At 43.1% G+C, this 23,312-nt stretch overlaps 2 protein-coding genes across 7 annotated transcripts in view; one reads left to right on the forward strand and one right to left on the reverse strand.

Annotated features, from left to right (window-relative positions):
* Nucleotides 1–14,376, forward strand: part of LOC142660594 (uncharacterized protein C11orf98-like) — a 39,630-nt gene extending 25,254 nt beyond the window's left edge. The window contains exons 2-5 of one of the 2 annotated variants that reach the window (XR_012850535.1): nucleotides 2,898–3,022; nucleotides 11,316–11,413; nucleotides 12,599–13,026; nucleotides 14,250–14,376. Coding sequence is in view for 1 of the 2 variants with exons in the window: in XM_075837256.1 (XP_075693371.1) it covers nucleotides 2,898–3,022; nucleotides 11,316–11,413; nucleotides 12,599–12,747 (372 nt within the window). In the remaining variant the exon portion in view is untranslated. Of the gene's footprint in view, nucleotides 1–2,897; nucleotides 3,023–11,315; nucleotides 11,414–12,598; nucleotides 13,108–14,249 lie in introns of those variants that run through there. The other variant, XM_075837256.1, reaches the window with a different exon arrangement.
* TRPT1 (tRNA phosphotransferase 1) overlaps nucleotides 1–23,312 on the reverse strand; it is a 190,781-nt gene that overhangs the window by 30,307 nt on the left and 137,162 nt on the right. The gene's annotated exons all lie outside the window — the stretch shown is intronic.

The following is a 23,312-nucleotide window of genomic DNA, read 5'->3' on the forward strand; positions in this document are numbered from 1 at the left end:
ATACTGGTGACACCGGACCCGTATTTACGGGCACGGGTCCGTAAATACTGGTGCAATGCAGGTCGAATATGTGTGACCAAGGACCCGTATTTACGCCAGTATGTACGGGAGGAAAAAAATACGTTCGTGTGCATGAGGCCTGACCATTTGGTATTCAAATCTGGGTCTAGGAATTTTAGTGATGATTTCTTTAGGGGCCTTGGGTGTGTGCCAATACCAATGTCCTTCACTGTAATTTGTGTAGGTTGTTATACTACTACGACACATGTGGGTCATTCTTTGCTTTGAACACAGATTGTTATGTTACAATGGTATTCATTTCCAGCGGTCTGATGTTATACTACTACAGACTCAAAGTCAAAAAGCCGTATTATCAAATGGGTTTTCGAAATCCGTCTGTACTGATTCCTACCTTATGCCAGTCTGACAATGCATACAACTGGTAGTTTTTAAAGGACACGTACACATATTACAAGCTGGCAGTGTGCCAGAAGCATATCAATACAACATTCAAAGTTTTCCCTATTGCACTGGGTTATGGTACATACACATTTATCACACTTCTCACATGCACTTTCATATATATTCATTTGACTAGTACAATCATGACAAAGAACCTGATTATTAGATGCCACTGTCAATAGCGACAGCGGCTTTTAAGGTGCTTCCGCTCCCTGTCACCCTATCGGCACACCCACGATGCGATCGTGTGGCGCCGATGGGTAGCGCTGGCGATTATGAACTAAATTCAAATCCCGATTAATTAAACATGTAACCTCAATTACGATTAATGAACGATTATTTAGGCCACACCCCTAATAAAGGCCCCCAGGACTGCCTTCAGTAACTGCCTATTAGGCCATGCCAAATGCATGGCCGAATAGATTGCAGGCAATAATGCTTTGGTATACTAAGTATACCAAAGCATTATTATGGCGATCAGAATATTGCATTGTGAAGTCCCCTAGTGAGACTAAAAAAAACCAAAAAAGAGTAAAACAATAAAATAAAAATACACATATATGGTATAGCCACGATCGGAACGATTCGCACAATGAAGTTAACATATTAATTTAACTGCCGGGTGAACGGCATACTAAAAACAAAGGAAAATACAACAGCAAAAATCTGTATTTTTCCATTCCTTCCCAAAAAATCAATTAGAAGTTAATCAATAAGTCCAATGTATCGCAAAATAATACCAATGAAAACTACACCTTGTCCCACAAAAAAAACAATCCCACATATGGCCACATCCATGGGAAAATAAAGTTACGGCTCTTGAAATAAGACTATGCAGTTTTTTGTGCAAATGTAGTAGATCGCCGCAATCGTACCGACGCATGGAATAAAGGTGACGTGTTATTTATGCCGTATATTAAACGGCGTAAATTTACCCTTTCACAACTGCCATACGCCCCTGTCGACACCTGCCCCTCCTTCTCCCTCCGCTTCTGCCCAAAAATAATGGAGCCAGTGTGCTTGTTATCTGGACAGATAAGGTACTGAGGTTTGTTTTTAACTCTTTAGTTTTCTTCTCTCTTCCAGGATTCCAGTGAGGGGAGAGTGAAGAAGGCTAAGGGTATATGCACACGCTTACTAAAAAACATCTAAAAATATGGAGCTATTTTCAAGGGTACAGAGCTCCTGATTTTCAGCATTTTTTTTTTAGCAACTCGCGTTTTTTACGGCCGCTTTTGGAGCGGTTTTTCTATAGAGTGAGAAACTGATCTAAAAACGGCTCAAGAAGTGATATGCACTTCTTTTTACGGGGCAACTTTTTACGCGCTTTTTTTTAAGATGAGGGGTAAAAAACGCCCAGTCGGAACAGAACGCCATATTTCCCATTGAAATCATTGGGCAGATGTTTGTACGCGTTCTGCTTCCGTTTTTTTCAGAGCGTTTTTTGAGGCGTCAACGCCCCGAAATATGCCTGAAATACTGCGTGTGCACATACACTAAGGTTATGTGCACACGGGCTATTTTCAGGCTGTAAACGTAAAAAAAAACCGGCTTAAAAATCGGAATATATATATATATATATATATATATATATATATAATGTGTGTGTGTGTATATACATCCACAGATAAATATATAAGAAAAATTACCAGTGTTTATTTTCCAATTTTTTGTGATTTGTCTGCTCATAATAAAAATGTAAAACATGGAATTAAACTAATCTAGAGAATTAACGAATTAACGCCTCATAAGTCTTGTAAAAAAAACAAAGTAAAAATAGTTAGGTTATTCAAAGCGGTTGCAAAGATGATATCGTTTACAGAAGTGCATATCAAAATTGGAAAATTTGACCTGGACACAGGGGTATCAATGATCCCTGGTCATGAAAGGGTTAAAAATGTGAAAACCAATCCAATGCTAGAGTAGCTGGTTTTTTTTTTCAATTCCCTTCCCAAAAAAAGTTGATTAAAACTTATCAATATACTATGTGCACCGAAAAATAGTGCTTTTAAAATATTATAACTCGTGCAGCAAAAAAACAAGCCCTCATACGGCTATGTCGACGGAAAAATAAAAAAGTTCTGACTCTTAGAAGTGTGACGGTGAAAAACAAAGAATAGTGCTTGGTCATTAACGTGCAAAAAGCCTGGTCATTAAGGGGTTTTCCCATAAACAATATTTATCGCATAAGTACAGGATAAATGTCTGATCGCTGAGGGTCCGACCACAGGGATCCTCATCGTTCACAAGAAGGTGGGTCCCGAGTTCCCCCGTGTGAATGGAGCAGTAGTTTGCATGCATGGCCACTGCTCCATTCGATCAAAAACTTCTGTGAGACACAAAGCTTGTTTGGGTTTTATGTTTTTGCTTTTATGTATTGCTATATTATTAGCATTGCCATCCGCTATAATGTTCACCATGTTTTTGTGCAACAGGACCTGCAAAAAAATATCCTGAAACGGCGTCGTGTCATTACTCGGGAGAAACGGAGGAAGCATAAAATAGTTGGAGCTGTTGTAGACAAAGAGTTAATAACTGTTCATCACTTAAGGAAGAGATCGTAAGTTGCAAAAATATTTAAAATGATCTACAGGAAATGCCATAAATGTCTGATTGATGCGGGTCCTGCCTCCAAAAAGAAAGGAAAAGTCACAAGAAACCTTGCGACCGTTACAGAAAATCCACAGGTCGCTTTTTTCTCGTTCGTCTCATTGGGGGACAGACCACGGGTATAGGCTATTGCCACTAGGGGGTGTGTCATTAAGAATAAAGTGTTTAATTCTCCTACAGTATATAACCCTTTTACAGGCTCTGAGCAAGTCCGTCGTAGCTCACAGTCCATAGGACGTAGACACCCTGCTGGTACAGCCCCTGCTTTTTTATTTTCGTTTATTTTTTTTCTTTCGATTTTTCTTCCTGCGGGGTAACAGGAGTGGCGCTGTTCCACAATTTTTCTTAATATCTGGCAGTGTTTTCATTGCAAGTTTGCCTCTCTGCCATGCTGAGGACAAAAAACACAAGAGTGCAAGCTCCTCTGTCGCCCACCGTTTTGAGGCTCGTCCCCGCTTCTCTGCTCCACCAGTGTCTCGCCTTATTGAGCTGGCAAACAGAGGGGACTTCACTGCTAGTTTTCACTTTCTGCAGATGCACTTCAGGATGTGTGAGTATTCCAACCCCCTCTCTCTTTCTCTATAGTGCCTGGCGCACCTCTTAACAGTTAGATGGGCCACCTGCAGCACCGCGTAAGGGGGGGCTGCAGGTGCTTTCCCAGAGGATATCGTTCTGGGGTCCTTTCTACTTACATCCCGCATCTCATCGCAATTTCCTGGTGGGGGCCTGCCATTGTCTAGGTGCTTCTTTGGGGGTGGGACTCGCATCCCTCTCTCTGCTCATCGATTGGTCAGTGGCGGTCACGTGACTGCCAGCAGCCAATCGCGCAGATGAGCGGGGACTCAGCCTCACAGGACCCCTCTGGCATTGCTGATGGCGCTGGGGCCGTGTGTTTCCTCAATTTTCCAAACATGTAGGACCATTCTTAGTGCCCTTTTTTTTATCATGAGAGGCACTGCTTAGCTAACTACAGTCCAAAAGAGCAGGGGAGCAGATACCTTGCACGCTCTAGGTAAGACCAGTTCCGCCTGAAGGTGCGCCCCCACTCGGGTGGGGGTCAGACTTCTACTTTTCAAGGACGTCTGGCTCTATCACATTTCGGACGCCTGGGTGCAGGAAGCATTCTCCCAGGGTACAAGATCGTGTTTCTAAGTCTACCGCGCGACAGGTTCTTTCAGTCCCCCTCTGTCTCTGATGCCAGGGCAGCCACCTTTGTTCAAGCAATAGAATCCCTCTTGAGTGAAGGTGTCATCATTCCTGTGCCACAAGACCAGGAATTTCTAGGTTTTCACATACACTTTGTTGTCGTCTCAGAAAGGGACGGTTCAGCTCGTCCCATTCTGGACCAAAAATGGCTAAATGCCTTTGTCAGAATCCGGCATCTCTGCATCAGAGTCCCTTCGGTTGGTAATCACCCTCCAGTATGTAATCAGGATTTCCTTTCCTCAGTGGATATCAGGGACTGTAACGTCCATGGCCACGGACCGTCTGGTTTACTCACCCCCCAGCGGCTGCAGCCATGGATCTGTGAGTGCTGGCTCGCATCTCCTTCCCAGGGGATGCCAGCGCTCACTTCCACTGTGTCCTGGTCTTAAAGGACCAGCGTGCACAAATCCTTCATCAGCATCAACTGCCCATGATTCCCTGGACTATAAAAAGGTCCCTGCCCTTCTGATCCTTGCCTGAGCGTTATTCGTATATCCCATGTCAGTCTTGCAAATGGTCCCTTAGTGTTTTCCCGTTCCTGTTGTTACCCGTGCCCTGCTACCTGTATCCTATTCGTATTGGAGTCGTGTCCTACTGCACCTGCTGTCTTCTGCCTCGTCCAGTGTCTTCTACCACGTCCAGTGTCTTCTGCCACATCTAGTGTTGTCTGGCGCAACCTGTTGCACCCATCTCCATTTGTGCTGATGCCTCGAACACTGTCTGGACTATCTCAGGCACCCTTGTGTTACGAACTGATAGAGACTCTTGTATAGACTGACTAGGCCAGCTGCCTCTCCGCTACGGCGGAGCGGCCTAGTGGGTCCACATGCCCTGTGATCGTGACAGGGACATGTACCTGCACGTCCCCATTTGCCTTTCCTAAAAGCATTTTCTGTGTCTCCCAGTCCTCCCTCACCAAGAATAGTTTGGGGCCCGCCTGTGGGGTCTGCCAACAGCCCCACAGGTTTTCACAAAGATTTTGTCTGTGATCATGGCAATTCTTCGTTCCAGAGGGATTTCAATCATCCTTTATCTGGACAACATAATTATCAAGTCACCGTCCTGGGAGGGCAACTTGACCAGTCGATAAAGGGTATCAAAAGTAATTTCTAGTTTCACATGAATTGTGAAATCCAGCCTGACTCCCTGTCAGAGATTCACTTTCCTGGGAATGGTACTTAAAACCAACTCTGCTCAGGTGCCTCTTATTCCGGAGAAGCTGTCCGTCCGGCAGCAGGGAGTCTGTGCTCTGCGGCGGGGCACTCTATTCCCTCTTCCCTTTTTTTTAAAGATTCTGGGCACCATAGTGGCTGCCATTGAGGCTATTCCCTTTACCCAAATTCACACAAGTCCACCCCAGACCTTTTTCCAGTTTAAACGGCTCCCCAGATTCCCTAGACTGTCAAGTTCTTCGTCCCTTGACCATCTGCCAGTCTCTTCTCTGGTGGCTCTTCTCCCTGGCGAGCCTTGGGTCCGCTCCTTTCTCTCGCTCGGCTGGCAACACCTCATCACAGACGCCAGTCTTCGGGGTTGGGGAGGGGCCCTCCGAAATCTCATTACTCAGGTCCTCTAGTCCCACCAGGAAGCTATTCTCCTTTTCAACATTCTGGAACTGAGGGCGATGTTCCTCTGTCTCAGTCACTGGATGACATTTCTGACAGGCAGTCATGGCAGTTGCCTACCTCAATCAGTTGGAGTTCAGCGGCGATGGCGGAAGCATCCAAGATTCTAGATTGGGCAGAGCTTCAAGTTCCTGCCCTTTCAGTAGTCCAAATTCCCGGGGTCAATAATTTGGTCGGGACAATCTCAGTCCTGAACGAGTCGACTGAGAGACTCCGGCCCTTTTATCACGAGATGTATGAACAAATTTGTTACAGGTGGGGCACTCTGAATGTGGACTTACTGTTGTCTTGCCTCGATTGCCAGGTTCCTCTCTTTGTCTCCAGGTCTCAAGATCCCAAGGCATATGCAGACAACCCTCTAGTGGCACCCTGGCACCCAGTGGAATGACATGTTTCCCCTGCAGCCTTTTCTTCCCAACTATTTTTAAGAGGACCAGGGTCGAGGGGATCCCGACCATCCTTGTTGCTCTAGACAGGTCGCGCTGTGTTGGTATGCCGACGTGGTGGCTTTGTGAACTGACTTTCCTTGCGCTTACCTCTTCGTTGCAAGCTGCTTTCCCAGGGGCCTCTCCTCCACCCGAGTTTACAGTCGCTACGTTTAATGGCGTGGTTGTAGAAGCTGCAGTGCTGAAAGTTCAAGGCTGGTCGCAGCGGGTAATTCAAACCATGTTTAAGTCCCGGAAGCCGCCTTTGGCCGGCATTTATCACTGTACTTAGAACACATATCTACAGTGGTGTTAGGATCAATATCTTGCTCCCTTCGTTTCCTCCGTGCCCAGGCTTCTTGGTTTCCTTCAGGAGAGGTTGAATTCTGTGATTGCCCTCGACGCTGTCTGTTTGTTTGTTTTTCCAACAGGCCTCTGACTTTCAAGTCTGGATTTCCTAGCAGGGGGCTATGCATTCAGTGCCCCCTTATCTGCCCCCCACCCCACTCCATCTTTGGATCTGACAGTTGTTCCCTATGCAATGCAGTCAGCTTCCTTTGATACTCTTTGTGAGATTTTGTTGCGACTTCTCACCTGGAAGGTGGTGGTATTCCTTGTGGCGGTGACCTCCATTCGGATGGTCACCAAACTGACAGCCCTCTTTTGTCGTCCTCCATAGTCGACTCTCCACCAGGATAAGGTGGCATTCTTCTGCCAGTCTGCCGTGCACCCTCTTCACAAATTTGATATTGTCAACACCTTGCAGTTAAACTTTCGGTCACTTCCTCCAATCGTCATTCTGACTCCTTGTTTGTTGCCCCGAAGGGCCCGAGGAAGGGTTTGGCGGCTTCTAAGGCTACAATCTCTTGATTCTCTGCATTTGACCATTTGTGAGGACTACCTCCTATTTCACTAGGCCGGTTGGTGCTTCCAGAACTGTGCGCCATCAGACTTCGGCCCTTCAGCTTTCGGCTATGCAAGGCAAGTGCTACCTTGCCACAAAAGTTTACAGGGTTGTGAAGGATGGTTTATTTGCTTATATTCTCTGTATGAAATTACATTGTGAATTATCAAGCAGGATGCCGAATTACTAAGATATGTATTATGTGAAAGTGATTATAATAATGTTTATATGATTTAGTTTCGTGCAGCAGCCATTTTGTCTGGAGTTCCCATCTTGGTTCTTTTGTAGTGAATAGGAAAGTCATTGTTCCTTTAAAGGACCAGAGTCACGAAAAAAATTTTTTTTTATATCAATTTGCTTTTAGTGTTTTATTTAAACATTTGTTATTTGTGTGTTTAACTTTTTTTTATTTTTTAACTTTTTCTTGTCTATGGGGGCTGCCATTTTTTTTCCATCTCTTTATGTGTCGATTAACGACACATACAGACATGGAATACGGCACATATAGCCCCATAGTGAATGCGAACGGGGCCCGTTCCATCCACTATGCTGTACGCCGTCTGTTTGGGAACGGCGCATGCGCCGCTCCCACACAGTCCAAATTGAAGGTCTTCGGCCGAGCGACGTCCGGCGCCATTTTCTTGTGGACCGGAAGCCGCGGCCAGACAGTAAGATTACTACTTCCGGTCGCGGCTTCCGGACTTGTGCACTTGGAGCAGACGGAGCGGAGGGAGCGGCGGCGGCAGGAGCAGGTAAGTTAGGTCTGTGTATGTACGTGTTTTACTGTGTGTTTACTACTGTATGTAAACCTAATACACTGTGTGTTAGCTCAAAAAATGGCGACACACAGTGTAGGAGGTTTGACCGTTAAATCCCCTCCTTTCTCCTGGCACTAGCCAGAATAAAGGAGGGGGGATTCTGTGAGCTCACTAGAGCGAGTAAGTTTTCTCAAATTTTGCAGCATAAAGCAATGTGGTTTCTTTACCACATGCCAATGCTGCAATTTTGGGAATTGCTCCATCTAGTGACCAGCACTGGGAAATGTTATTATAAATTAGATTCTAATTTATAATATTTCCTGACTCGTGAAAAAAATAGAACAATGTTTAATCACTTATACACATAGCGACACATTCCCTTTAATACAAGTAATGTTGATTTTGTATGTTTTATCTTTGACCTTGGTTCCCATACGAAGTTTGCAGAGAAGGAACGGGGAGCAATAAGTGAGGGTGGCAAGAATGCGTGTGGGAGAGCCATCTTACGGGAACATTCTGCCCAAGAGAGATAAGGCCACCTGCAAACATAATGTGTGAAGAATTATAAAGATGTATCTGGGATGTATCTTATTGTATGCTTTTTACTGAATAACAAATATTGTCACATTGTCTCTGATTGGTTAACCTAAAGCCTACACCCCTTCTGAATTTCAGTATTACAGTTTGAGCTTGGAAATAAACCTTTACAGGAGTATTTTGAGCATATCAGCAGCGTCTGTGTGTTTTCTTCTCCTCTCTCGATATATATCGGTGAAATATCCTAATTAGGATACTGAATAATGGGGCCTGGCCTGAGCGTCTTTTTGGACTCGTATAAATTTCAGTCTAATAGATTTTGATCCATTGATTTCCACGACAGGGTGCATTCCTTGGCGTCCACAGAAACATTTCGCTCAGTCGCAAGGTGTTGCGGGCATCTGTGGAGTAGATTCTTATTTTCTTTCTTTCGGTTCCCATCCCTGTGGACTGCTTTGGGACGTCTCATGGTCTATGTCCCCAATGAGACGAAAATAAGATTTTTGGAATTCTCATCGTAAAATCCTTTTTCTCGTCCAGTCCATTTGGGAACCTAGCTCCCACCCTTTTTTAGTTATGAAGTTCATAAGGTTGTCCGTCCCATTTTCTTCTATGGTGATTTTTTTTTTTTTCACGACCTGTGTACAAGTTCAAGGAGGGCCTGACACCTTTCTTGAAAAATATAATCGGACCGTTTTTTGGGTACTAAATTCTGGAGATAAGACATTGATCGAAGGATTTATCCTGATTTCTATATTTGGAATCTGGGTGTAACTTTTTTTTTCCCCCTAATCGGGCAATTGGCTTCTGTCTCATGGGGGTTTTTGCCTTCTTTTTGGATCAACCTGGTCAGATTATAGGTCGGACTTGATGGAGCTGTCTTTTTTTTTTTTTTTTCCAACCTTATCAGCTATGTAACTATATACAATGCATTCGGAAAGTCTTCAGACCCTTTACATTTTTTCACATTTTGCTATGTTGAGGCCTTGTGCTAAAATAAAATAAAAATTCACGGTTTCCCCATCATTCTCCACACAATACCCCATAATGACCAAGTGAAAACAGAATGTTAGTAATCTTTGCTAATTTATTAAAAAGGAAAAACGATAATATTGCATTGACATAAGTATTCAGACTCTTTACTCGGTACTTAGTTGAAGCACCTTTTGGCAGAGATAACAGCCTGCAGTCTTTCTGGGTATGATGCCACAAGGTTTGTACACTTGGATTTGGGGATTTTCGGACATTCTTCTCTGCATATCCTCTTGAGCTCTGTCAGGTTGGACAGAGGCCGTCGGTGGTCTCTCCAGAGATGATCCATTGGGTTCAAGTCAGGGCTCTGGCTGGGCCATTCAAGGACATTCACAGTGTTGTCCCTAAGCCACTCCTGTGTTGTCTTTGCTTTGTGCTTAAGGTCATTGTCTTGTTGGAAGGTGAACCTTCGTCCCAGTTTTAGGTCCAGAGCACTCTGGATCAGGTTTTCATTAAGAATATCTCTTTACTTTGCACCATTTCTTTCCCTCAACCCTGACCAATTTCCCTGTCCCAGCTGCTGAAAACCACCCCTACAACATTATGCTCCCACCACCATGCTTCACTGTAGGGAAGGTATTGGTCAGGTTATGAGCAGTGTCTGGTTTCCTCCAGACATGATTATTAGAATTGAGGCCAAAAAGTGCCATCTAGGTTTCATTAGACCACAGAATCTTATTTCTCGTAGTCTGAGTCCTTTAGTTTGCTTCTTTCTGGCCACTCTGCCATAAAGCCCAGATTGGTGGAGTGCTCCAGTGATGGTTGACCTTCTGGAAGTTTCTCCCATCTGCACACAGGATCTTTGTGGCTCAGCCATAGTGACCATTGGGCTCTTGGTCACCTCTCTTACCAAAGACATTCTCCCCCGATTACCTAGTTTTGGTGGGGCGACCAACTCTAGGAAGAGTCCTGGTTTTTCCAAACTTGTTTCATTTAAGAATTATGGAGGCCACTGTGCTCTTTGGAACTTTCAGTGCAGCAGAAATTTTTCTTGTACTCTTCTCCAGATCTCTGCCTCCACACAATCCTGTCTCTGAGCTCTACAGGCAGTAGTTTTCCTCCTCATGGCTTGGTTTTTGCTCTGATATCTATTATGAGCTGTAAGACCTTATTTAGACAGGGGTGTGGCTTTCCAAATCCTGTCCAATCAATGAATTTACCACATAGTGGACTCCAATCAAGGTGTAGAAACATTTCAAAGATCTAGAGAAATGGGAGGCCCCAGAGCTACATTTCAAGTGCCATAGCAATGGGTCTGAATACTTAACCCCAAATTTTGCATGGAGATTTCATTTTTAATAAACTTGCAAAAATGTCTAAAATTCCATTTTTACTTTGTCTGTACAGAATGATGGGGATTAACTTGATTTTTTATTTTTATTTTAGCACAAGGCCTCATCATAACAAAATGTGAAAAAAGTGAAAGGGTCTGAAGACTTTCTAAATGCACTGCATTTCCCATTACAGCAATAGCCTTACTATGAAAGTGCTCAAGTGATAGAGCAGCGAGGCAAGGACCCTGCACATCCATCAGCAGAATCCAGGTCCGCCCTAGTGTATTATTAGCAGCTAAAGGAAGAAGTTATTCTAATAATAACACCATGTTAGGACATTTCATCCATTTATTTCATATATTTTTATGAATTACAGTCCTTCCTGACTCCTTAATATGACTGCACGTGACCAGGATTGTGCCATTATTTGTAGCCAATAGTCACATTTCTGTTATGTGTAAAATGTTCTATTTTTGTCTTTCTAGTTCTAGCGCAAGAGCTAATATCACACTTTCTGGGAAGAAGAAGAGAAAAATGATTAAACAAATCCGTCATCTCCAGAAAGAGAGAGAGGCCATGGATGGTACTGTTGGGGATAATGAGGGCTATATAATAAATTGTAATAAATACATTTTGTTCTCGCTATCTAAATAACTGTAAAATGTTTGTTAGGATCTGTTCACACTACTGATTTTTTTTAACGTAATGGAAAACATAACTGATCCTAACAGATGTCATTTGACTGTAATGCCTGGAGTACACCCGAGACTAACAGTCCCTCCAAGCCCTCTTAACAATGGAGCAGGTGAAGAAGCGTGAGACAATACATTGTTCGGTAAAGTTTAAAAGTTCTATCACCTAACTACTTTACGTTGGTATGGAAAAGTCCGGCTGACGATAAATCCTCTCCTCCAGCACAAGAAAACACTTTAATGCCCCACCGGCATTAGTGTGTTATCACAGGAGAGGGGTACAAAGCGAGTACCACTCGAGAGTGGGAATAAAAGTCTTGCTTGGAAACACTGCAGCCTATGGTAATTAGAAGATCTGAGTGATGCTTTGAACCACTCCTCTGTGATAATACATTGGCTGGTGTGGCATTAAAGCTTTTTCTTGCATTGGAGGAGAGCAGTACTTCACTGTGAGCATTGATCATGATCTTTTCCAAACCAACATAGAGTGGTGAGGTGATTTAACTTTTAACAAAGACTTTTTGTAGTTCTTCTGATTTTAACGGTTACATCTGCAGTCCAAAGGAATATATTGAGTTGTATGCAATCTTGTGGACTGCAGCTGTCACTTTAAAATCAGTAGCTCTAGAAAAAAATCTCTGTGTAGCCCAGGCATAAAGGGAATCTAACATCCCCTTAATCAAGAGCTAAAGCGAGTTCCGTATGCGAATTCCAGCACTTCCCAACCAGCCTGGCATTAGACAACCCACTTTTGAAAGGTGCCCAGAACGTGAGTACCCACGGAGTCCTAGTATTATAATTCTCTCTATAAACTGATGACTGATCCGTTCTAATGGTAAAACAAACGCGTTTCCATTTTCTTTTATGGCGTAGTATAGTGTAATTCATTACACTATTCTGCCTGTCAAACAGATTGTATTTGCCATGAGAAAAATTTCAGAACAGTGTGAAAACCGCAATATTGCAGGATTGTTTTTAATCTAGTCACATAAAAAAGCGTCAAATTAAAAAATATGTTTATAATAAAAACCTTATTGAACAGTGCTTACTAATATTTATATATTTCTTGTTTCTAGCGGAACCTACGTCAAAACCTCAAAAACTTATCCATAGCATGGAAGTTGAGAGCATCACCGCAAATAGAAAATCCAAGAAGCCTCAGCGGGATGTGGAAATGGAGGAAGCTGCTCCAAAAATCAGTAATGCGGGTGGATCACTTGTGTAGGGATTACTTTGATAAATCTTAATTCTGGATATCTGCCCATTTATGGGGCAATCTGTAGTAATACAACAGGAAACGAGGGATCTCTTGTTTGGCACAAGTCACAACTCCTCCCCAGAAGTGGATTTTTTTTTTTTTTTTTTTTTTATACCAAGAACATACTATTGACCAGCAGCCCTTTCTTCATTATGATTAAGGCTTAGAAGTCTGATGGAATACAAATATATCGGACAGTTGGTCTTGATTAAAGGGAATGTGTCGCAAATTAAAAAGTTTTTTCTAGTAAGTTACTTATTTTTATTATTTAAGTTTTTTGCTGTATTTTTATTTTTGGAAAGTATTAAAAATGTAATAATAATTTGACATGTTTTCCTATGTTGGCCACCAGAGGGAGCACTTCCCAGATTTACAGTAAGGTGAATCAGGTAGAGCAGCCTGACCTACAGCAGTTGTAAATGTGGGATGGAATCTCACCCCCCCCCCTCCTTATTTTTGGCTACAAGCCAGGAAAAGGTATCTTCAAATTGCGAAGCATTTTGGGAGTGCTTTTACAATGGCAGCTGGTAGAAGCTATAGGACACACCAAATTGCTAAGAATTATGAAAGTCAAGAGAGAGACCCTGTGGTGAATGACTTTTCAGTTGATAAGTGCACACAGCGTGTATTTGCAGCTTTTTTTGCGTATTTTAAGTGCTGAAACCACATGAAAAAAATGCTTGATTACGGTTTTTATTTACATAAATGGTAAAGCGTTCTGTTAGTACATACAACACGCTTTTTTACACGCGCGTTTTTAAAAAACAAACAAAATGTCGAGTCAATCCCTTTGCTCGTAAAACACTCCAAATGTTCCCATAGTCCACCTAGAAACGTGCAAAAAGCACACACAAAATGCGTCAAACACGTGGGAAAATCCTCAAACGCTTGATTAAGCTTTTCATTTGCATCAATGGGAAAGCGAGCCGTTAGTTTTTTACACAAGAGGTTTAAAAAAAACGTGTGGCGTAAAAAACAAGTGTTGGATCAATTCTTTGCAAAAAGCGCACACAAAAAAACACTGCAAAAAAAATAAGGAATTGTGCATGGCCCCGTAGAAATGAATGGGTCAGTGTGCTATCCGTTAAGCATTTCACTGAAGTGTGCTTGAGGCTTAAGGGTATGTGCACACACACTAATTACGTCCGTAATTGACGGACGTATTTCGGCCGTAAGTACCGGACCGAACACACTGCAGGGAGCCGGGCTCCTAGCATCATACTTATGTACGACGCTAGAAGTCCCTGCCTCGCTGCCGGACAACTGTCCCGTACTGAAAACATGATTACAGTTCGGGACAGTTGTCCTGAAGCGAGGCAGGGACTCCTAGCATCGTACATAAGTATGATGCTAGGAGCCCGGCTCCCTGCACTGTGTTCGGTCCGGTACTTGCGGCCGAAATACGTCCGTCAATTACGGACGTAATTAGTGTGTGTGCACATACCCTAATTCTTTTTTTTTTTTTGTAGGTTCCGCTGGACCTATTGGACCACGTCGTAGATTTGGTTTACTACTATGATGATCTACGGTTTTTGTTTAAATAAAATGGTTAGCGAGGCTTGTGTGGGGGAGTTTTTCTATAAAAATATTTTTTTATGTCCCTGTGTTTTTTAATATTTTATTATCGTCTGGATAATATCCGTTGTCTGTTTACGATGTCCATTACTAAGGCGGGGCTTAGTGTTAGCCAGTAAATCGCACCCACCGCCACCAGGGATATAGGGAAGAGCCGGGTACCATCCAGTACCAGACCGTCTGTAGTGATGGTCGGGCACTGGGGCAGCTGCTGGCTGGTATTATTAGGCTGGGAAAGGCCAAAAACAGTTGCCCTTTCCACCCTGGTAATGCTAGGCTGCTGCTGTGTTGTATCTGGCTGGTTATGAAAAATGGGTGGGGACCACACATAATTTTCGAACTAATTTTTTGTTTTTTTAAAATGCCGTGTTTTTTTTTATAACCAGCCCGATACAACACTACAGCAGCAGCCTAGCATTACAAGAGTGGGAAGGACCACTGTTTTTGGACCGTCCCAGCCTAATACTAGCCTGCGGCCACCCCAGTGCCCGAGCATCAGAAAAGATAAAACAAATAAAAAAATGAAGTTAGGAATATGAAAAATATAAATACTTATACTCCCCTACAGCGACTTCTGTCTTATCCCTGCGCCACAATAAATACTAGAGGTCCCCACAAGCACCCTGCACCCACCCCCCCCACACACACACGCCCACGCAAACCATCACACAACCGCTTCCACAATTCCCCCCCCCACCACACACACATGCGCGCAAACCATCCATCACACAATCCCCCCCCCCCAACAGCACCCTACACACAACCACCTCCCAACAGGGCATTTGTGTGGGGGTTGCGCGCCGCTGATTCTTCAAAACAGCTGATAAGCGACTACGAAGGATCAGCAGCGCCCGTGCATACTCTGCTGCACAAAAATAGGACAAAGATCTTCTGCACACTACGCAGACAGCTCTGCTTCACGCTCACAGCACTGCTGCACGCGCCACACACTCAAACAACTCCCCCCTTTACCTGCAGTGCGGCCGGTCTTCAAAATGGCGCCGACTTTCCCCCTACAAACAAGCTTTAATTCTGGGTCACCCTGGACTGCACATGCGCAGTACAGAGCTAGACGGCAGAGGCACAGGATATTACGAATGGGACCCGTTCGTTATGTCCTATGCTCTGTAGCTGCCATATTCCATCTGTGTAAGGCTGGGTTCACACGACCTGGTTACGTCCGTAATGTACGGAACGTATTTCGGCCGGAAGACCCGGACCGAACACAGTGCAGGGAGCCGGGCTCCTAGCATCATAGTGATGTACGATGCTAGGAGTCCCTGCCTCGCTGCAGGACAACTGTCCCGTACTGTAATCATGTTTTCAGTACAGGACAGTAGTTCCACGCAGAGGCAGGGACTCCTAGCATCGTACATAACTATGATGCTAGGAGCCCGGCTCCCTGCACTGTGTTCGGTCCGGGTCTTCCGGCCGAAATACGTTACGTACATTACGGACGTAACATGGTCGTGTGAACCCAGCCTTAGTGTCGTGAATTGACACATACACAGATGAAAGAAAACATGGCAGCCCCCAGTAAAGTGCTAATAAAAAAAAAACATTGTGTGTGAAAAAATAAATGAAGTAAATATAATATGTTATTAAATAAAGGAAATGTAGCATTAATTATTTTTTTTTTTTAACTAGTTGAAGACGCAGGACGGGAATGTTTGTCCTGAGCGGCGGGTGGTTCCCACATTAGGATGAGCATTCTCGTCCTGCAGTTAAACTGTCACCACATGTAAACACCCGGTGACAGGAGAGTGATTTCAGCTGTCAGACAGCTGATCATCGCAGCCATCGGCAGGGGAAACAATCGAAGTGCTCCCCGCCCGGCGATCGCTGTGATTGGCCAGTCACTCCAGACTGACCAATCACAGTAGAAAACTGAAAGTGACGCCTTCCTCAGTGATGATCTTATTTCTGTCACAATTGTGACGAAATCTGAAGCGATCAGACCTGCAGCAATTGTTTCTCCACTTAACTCCTTCCTGACCGCCCACTGTCTTTTGACGTCAGGCGGTGCAGGTCCTCAGTCTACAGAGACGTCTTTTGGCGTCGCTGTAGGAGAGGCTGATGAGCGCTCGTCCTCTAAGCAGGAGCTGTAACTAACAGCTCCTGATCTTAGAGCAGCCTCCTGAACACAGCTGGGGTCGGAAAACATTCGGACCCCAGCTGTTTAACCCTTTGATTACCGCGGTCCGTGACCGCGGCATGATCAAAGGGAATTCCCCTCTTGGCATCACCGGGATTCCGGTGATGCGATCAAACACTGGGGAATCCCTCTGCAGTCAGCCCTGGGGACCTACAAAGGACCCCAGGGCTGTCTGTTCCGTTTGCCTGCTGTTCGGGCACAATATGTGCTGCCCGATCAGCAGCCTGTGTCATAGTGACACAGTGTAATGCATTAGCATACAGGTGTATGCTAATACATTAGAAGTTTAAAAAAAAAGTTACAAATAAAGTTATCCCTTGATGGGATTAAAAAAACAAAGGAAATAAAAAAAAGTTCCAAAAAGAGTCTTTATTTTGCATAAAATACATTTTATTGCCCCTACACTAAATAAAAAACCTACACATATTAGGTATCTACACGACCGTAATAACCTGAAGAATTAATCTAATGGGTTATTTAGCGTGAAATGTGAACGGGATAAAAAATAAACAAGAAAAACTATGCCGAGAATCGCTTTTTCCTATATATACGCCGTCAAAAAGTTATGGCTGCTGAAAGGCAGAGAGGCAAAAACAGAAAAATTGAGCTGGTCTTTTCAGGCCCGGTCATTAAGGGGTTAAAGAGACTGTCACCACATTATAAGTGCCCTATCTCCTATATAAGGAGATGGGCGCTGTAATGTAGGTGACCGTAATGCTTTTTATTTCGAAAAAGAAAAACGATCTATTTTAAACCACTTTATGAGCGATTTTTAGCTTTATGCTAATGAGTTTCTTAATACCCAAGTGGGCGTGTTTTTACGTTAGACCAAGTGGGCGTTGTACAGAGGAGTGTATGACGCTGACCAATCAGCGTCATACACTTCTCTCCATTCATTTACACTGCACTAGCGATATAGTTATATCGTTATGTGCAGCCACATACACAAACACTAACATTACTGTAGTGTCCTGATAATGAATATACATTACCTCCAACCAGGACGTGATGTGTATTCAGAATCCTGACACGTCTGAATCTTTTCTGTGAACTTCCAGCAAGGCAAGCATAATCTCGCGAGATTACAATGTAACCTGTCATTTCAAATGAGATTACGCTTGCCTTGCTGGAATCTCACAGAGACATGTCAGGATTCTGAGTAGTAAAACCTAAGGAAAAAAAAAAAGAGTACACAGCGCCACATGGTGCAAGATAAATCTGATGGATACGGTAGAACAAATATAAAGGAAGGTGATAGCGCTCACCTTTACAGGTTGTACAAGACTGATGTAAGCATGTAAGAATTTAAACAAACAGCTGCTACTCCCCAATCCAGATGCTGGTAACATGGAAACGTGGTACCGCAATATAATAGTAGAATTGGAAGAAAAATGTATGGATATTGTAATGACGGGGTAGAGAGACAGACAGTGAGCAACAAGAGTAGTGAACGAGCCGAGTCAAACCAGGAGTGCATGAGGTACAAATCGCAGAGCAGGAGCGTAGTCCATAAAGCCAGGGTCAAAAATGAAGCAAGGTCAATAATCATAGCAGGAGCAGCAGAGCCAGGAAACAGAAAAGAATCACAGGCAAAGGAGGAGCAGGAAATGCAGATATAAATAGACAGAGGGCGGGAGCTAGCTCCGTCTGGCCAGGCTGGGATAGGCTCTCCCACTCCTCAGCCTCCCAGCCTGACTGGTAGAAGATCGTGTCACTCTCTCAGACTTAGGAGCAGGTGCAGACTGATTACCCACGGGCGTCGACACAGAAGCTGTGTCTGGCAGATCCTTTACAGATATACAGGGGAGCGCTACTAGTAAGTAAACAGTTGGCAATAGTAAATTCCTTGATTTATTAAATATAGGCAACGCGTTTCAACACAGGACATGTGTCTTCGTCAGGCCTGACGACGACATGTCCTGTGTTGAAACGCGTTGCCTATATTTAATAAATCAAGGAATTTACCATTGCCAACTGTTTACTTACTAGTAGCGCTCCCCTGTATATCCATACATTTTTCTTCCAATTCTACTAGGATTCTGAATAAACATCACGTCCAGGCTGGTAGTGATGTATATTCATTATCAGGACACTACCGTAATGTTAGTGTTTGTGTATGTGGCTGCACATAGTGATATAACTATATCGCTAGTGCTGTGTAAATGAATGGAGAGAAGTGCATGACGCTGATTGCTCAACGTCATACACTCCTTTGTACAACGCCCGCTTGGTCTAAAGTAAAAACAAGCCAACTTGGGCATTAAGAAACTCATTAGCATAAAGCTAAAAATCAATCATAAAGTGGTTTAAAATAGATTGTTTTTCGAAATAAAAAGCATTACTGTCACCTACATTATAGCGCCAATCTCCTTATATAGGAGATAGGGCACTTATAATGTGGTGACAGAGCCTCTTTAAGAAAGGTGTGATCTATTCATACAATGCTCCCAGTCTGAAGAAGACAGACATTGCCAGCCTGCGGGAGTCAGAAGTTCTGGTAAGAACATGTTAGTTGTGAGGTGCTGGGCAGAAGGACTTTCACCCTGATAGCTAGGGAAGCTATATTTTTAGTTAGAGGCTGGACGGCCTAGGGTTTATTTTGAACTGTTTTGTAAAACCGCTTTTTATATATGAAGACAATAAAGCTGGTTGTGGCCAGTTTCAAACCGAATCCACTGTGTTGGAGTGAAAATTCTTAAGTGTGCCAACCATCAGTGGCATAACTACCTCTGTAGCAGCCATAGCGGCTGCTACGTGGCCCACGGAATGAGGGGGCTATGGCAGTAGCGACACCACTAGACACTTCGGCAGAGCGGGGAGGTATCGCCTCGCTCTGCCATTGAAGGGCTTGTCCCACAAAACACATGTATCCCCTATCCACAGCCCATCCTGCAAGAAACGTGTAGCAGGGAGAGATGGTAAGTACCTTTCTGTGTACATGTGTCTGTGTGTATATGTTCCAGTATGTGTGTGTCTATCTGTGTATATATGTCCCTGTGTATGTGTATATTTTTATATATGTGTGTGTGTATATATATATATATATATATATATATATATATATATATATATATATAAAATATGTGTGAGTGGTTATCACTGTGTGTTACATAGGACTAGAGGTAACACTAACATTATCTATACTCGCAGAGCTATCCCTGTATGTTATCTGTGGTGTTACATAGGACTGCAGGTAAAATCTACATTGTGTATGTGTATATATATATATATATAATGTGTATATATAGGAAATACAAAGAAGAACCGCACCACAAATCTGGAAATAATCACCTCTATCAGGGGTTTCGTGTGTGCAAGCCTCCAGACCACGACCAATAGTCCAAATTTAGGAATTCAAAAAATAGGCAGCACTCCAGAGGATAGTAGTCAAAAAAGTGAAAAACTTTTATTCACCCATATGTAAGATTGCTACGTTTCAGTCCCAATCTGGACCTTTCTCAAGCAGAACTGACAGTGTATAACGTGGTTTAAATACCATGCAGCATATAATTGTGTAATGACATTCATTAAGTGAAATAATGATATTAATATACATTTTTATAATACATTGGGACATTACTTTTATCCCTAGGTAAGTCAAAAAGTGCTAAGTGCATCGTGATAAAATGTAAACATACAATACAAGCACTGATCCATCAATTCCTTATTCCATACATAATTGGTTCATCATATTTCATACAAACACATGATACAATGTATATCCTTAATTGATTACTAACTGCCCGGAGGTCAGGAACGTTCAAAGTATGTTTAGTCTCAAGGCCAAATCTGACATTGAGATAAATGTCACCAATGTGACATTGAAATAAAATATTCTTATAAAAACCTTCGGTGCCTATATATGAACTCCTGTACAGTCTCCTTTAGGTCGATGCACGGGCTGGATATGGTGTGCTATTTGCACATCTCAAAACCAGGTTGCGGTCGACCACAGAGGAGGCTTGGAACTCTTGGGAAAGGGATCAGCCGACTCTGTCTATAAAGACGTAGGAGATACTCTACTTTATCATATGTGAACTAAAAGGTTCTAATAAAAAGTTAAAATAGAACTTATGAGATATATTATGCTGCTATATTGGCATTTAGTATACACACAGTATTTATCACTATAGAGTAAGGGGCATATGTGCCCTTCTCTGTGAGGCTGGGTTCACACAACCTATTTTCAGACGTAAACGAGGCGTATTATGCCTCGATTTACGCCTGAAAATACGGCTACAATATGTCTGCAAACATCTGCCCATTCATTTGAATGGGTTTGCCGGCGACCTGTCATTTACGCGTCGTCGTTTGACAGCTGCCAAACGACGACGCGTAAAATGACTGCCTCGTCAAAGAAGTGCAGGACACTTCTTTGAAACGTAATTTGAGCTGTTTTTCATTGAATTCAATGAAGAACAGCTCAAGATTACGGGCGTCAAAGACGTCTCGCAAAATGCGAGGAGGAGCATTTACGTCTGAAACGACGGAGCTGTTTTCTCCTGAAAACAGTGTAATTTCAGACGTAAAAGCCAGTTATCGTGTGCACATACCCTAATGGTCGCTACCACGATGGAGTGCCCTTCTGCGCATGCGTGAGTTAAATCTGCATGCACGGCCCAACAGGGTGACTTATCGGCTCTTTAGCATACTATGCCATGGAGTATGAACACTGGATGAGATCAGGTGTGTAGACATGTGCAGTTCAATTTAGTAAAACGCCCATATTTGGCCTTGAGACTAAACATACTTTGAATAGTGAGTAATCAATTAAGGATATACATTGTATCATGTGTTTGTATGAAATATGATGAACCAATTATGTATCGAATAAGGAATTGATGGATCAATGTTTGTATTGTATGTTTAAATTTTATCACGATGCACTTAGCACTTTTTGACTTACCTAGGGATAAAAGTAATATGTCCCAATGTATTATAAAAATGTATATTAATATCATTATTTCACTTAATGAATGTCATTACACAATTATATGCTGCATGGTATTAAAAACCACATGTTATACACTGTCAGTTCTGCTTGAGAAAGGTCCAGATTGGGACTGAAACGTAGCAATCTTACATATGGGTGAATAAACGTTTTTCACTTTTTTGACTACTGTGCTGTGGAGTGCTGCCTATTTTTTTAATTCCTAAATTTGGACTATTAGTCGTGGTCTGGAGGCTTACACACACGAAACCCCTGATAGAGGTGATTATTTCAAGATTAGTGGTGTGGTTCTTCTTTGTATTTCCTGGATTTGACCTATGAACCTGCACACCTCTCAGAATATGTCTCTTCCATCTACAAACTTTATTTTATCTACACCCAATATGTCAGCCTATGCGGAGGAGTATGTGAATCGGATCTTACAGGGTCTGGAGGGAGATGTTACTTTTCTCAGTATACCATCTGTTGCAGATTTAAAAAGAAGGTATGAATTGGAGTCCAAAAGAAGTATTAATTTACAGTGAAGGAAATAAGAATTTGATCCCTTGCTGATTTTGTAAGTTTGCCCACTGTCAAAGACATGAACAGTCTAGAATTTTTAGGCTAGGTTAATTTTACCTGTGAGAGATAGATTATATATAAAAAAAAAAAAGAAAATCACATTGTCAAAATTATATATATTTATTTGCATTGTGCACAGAGAAATAAGTATTTGATCCTTTTGGCAAACAAGACTTAATACTTGGTGGCAAAACCCTTGTTGGCAAGCACAGCAGTCAGACTATTTAGTAGTTGATGATGAGGTTTGCACACATGTTAGATGGAATTTTGGCCCACTCCTCTTTGCAGATCATCTGTAAATCATTACGATTTCGAGGCTGTCGCTTGGCAACTCGGATCTTCAGCTCCCTCCATAAGTTTTCGATGGGATTAAGGTCTGGAGACTGGCTAGGCCACTCCATGACCTTAATGTGCTTCTTTTTGAGCCACTCCTTTGTTGCCTTGGCTGTATGTTTCGGGTCATTGTCGTGCTGGAAGACCCAGCCATGAGCCATTTTTAATGTCCTGGTGGAGGGAAGGAGGTTGTCACTCAGGATTTGACGGTACATGGCTCCATCCATTCTCCCATTGATGCGGTGAAGTAGTCCTGTGCCCTTAGCAGAGAAACACCCCAAAAACAATGTTTCCACCTCCATGCTTGACAGTGGGGATGGTGTTTGGGCTATAGGCAGCATTTCTCTTCCTCCAAACACGGCGAGTTGAGTTAATGCCAAAGAGCTCAATTTTAGTCTCATCTGACCACAGCACCTTCTCCCAATCACTCTCAGAATCATCCAGATGTTCATTTGCAAACTTCAGACGGGCCTGTACATGTGCCTTCTTGAGCAGGGGGACCTTGCGGGCACTGCAGGATTTTAATCCATTACGGCGTAATGTGTTACCAATGGTTTTCTTGGTGACTGTGGTCCCAGCTGCCTTGAGATCATTAACAAGTTCCCCCCGTGTAGTTTTCGGCTGAGCTCTCACCTTCCTCAGGATCAAGGATACCCCACGAGGTGAGATTTTGCATGGAGCCCCAGATCGATGTCGATTGACAGTCATTTTGTATGTCTTCCATTTTCTTACTATTGCACCAACAGTTGTCTCCTTCTCACCCAGCGTCTTACTTATGGTTTTGTAGCCCATTCCAGCCTTGTGCAGGTCTATGATCTTGTCCCTGACATCCTTAGAAAGCTCTTTGGTCTTGCCCATGTTGTAGAGGTTAGAGTCAGACTGATTAATTGAGTCTGTGGACAGGAGTCTTTTATACAGGTGACCATGTAAGACAGCTGTCTTTAATGCAGGCACCAA

The sequence above is a fragment of the Rhinoderma darwinii genome, chromosome 9, assembly GCF_050947455.1.
Source record: "Rhinoderma darwinii isolate aRhiDar2 chromosome 9, aRhiDar2.hap1, whole genome shotgun sequence".
Classification (NCBI taxonomy): Eukaryota; Metazoa; Chordata; class Amphibia; order Anura; family Rhinodermatidae; genus Rhinoderma; species Rhinoderma darwinii.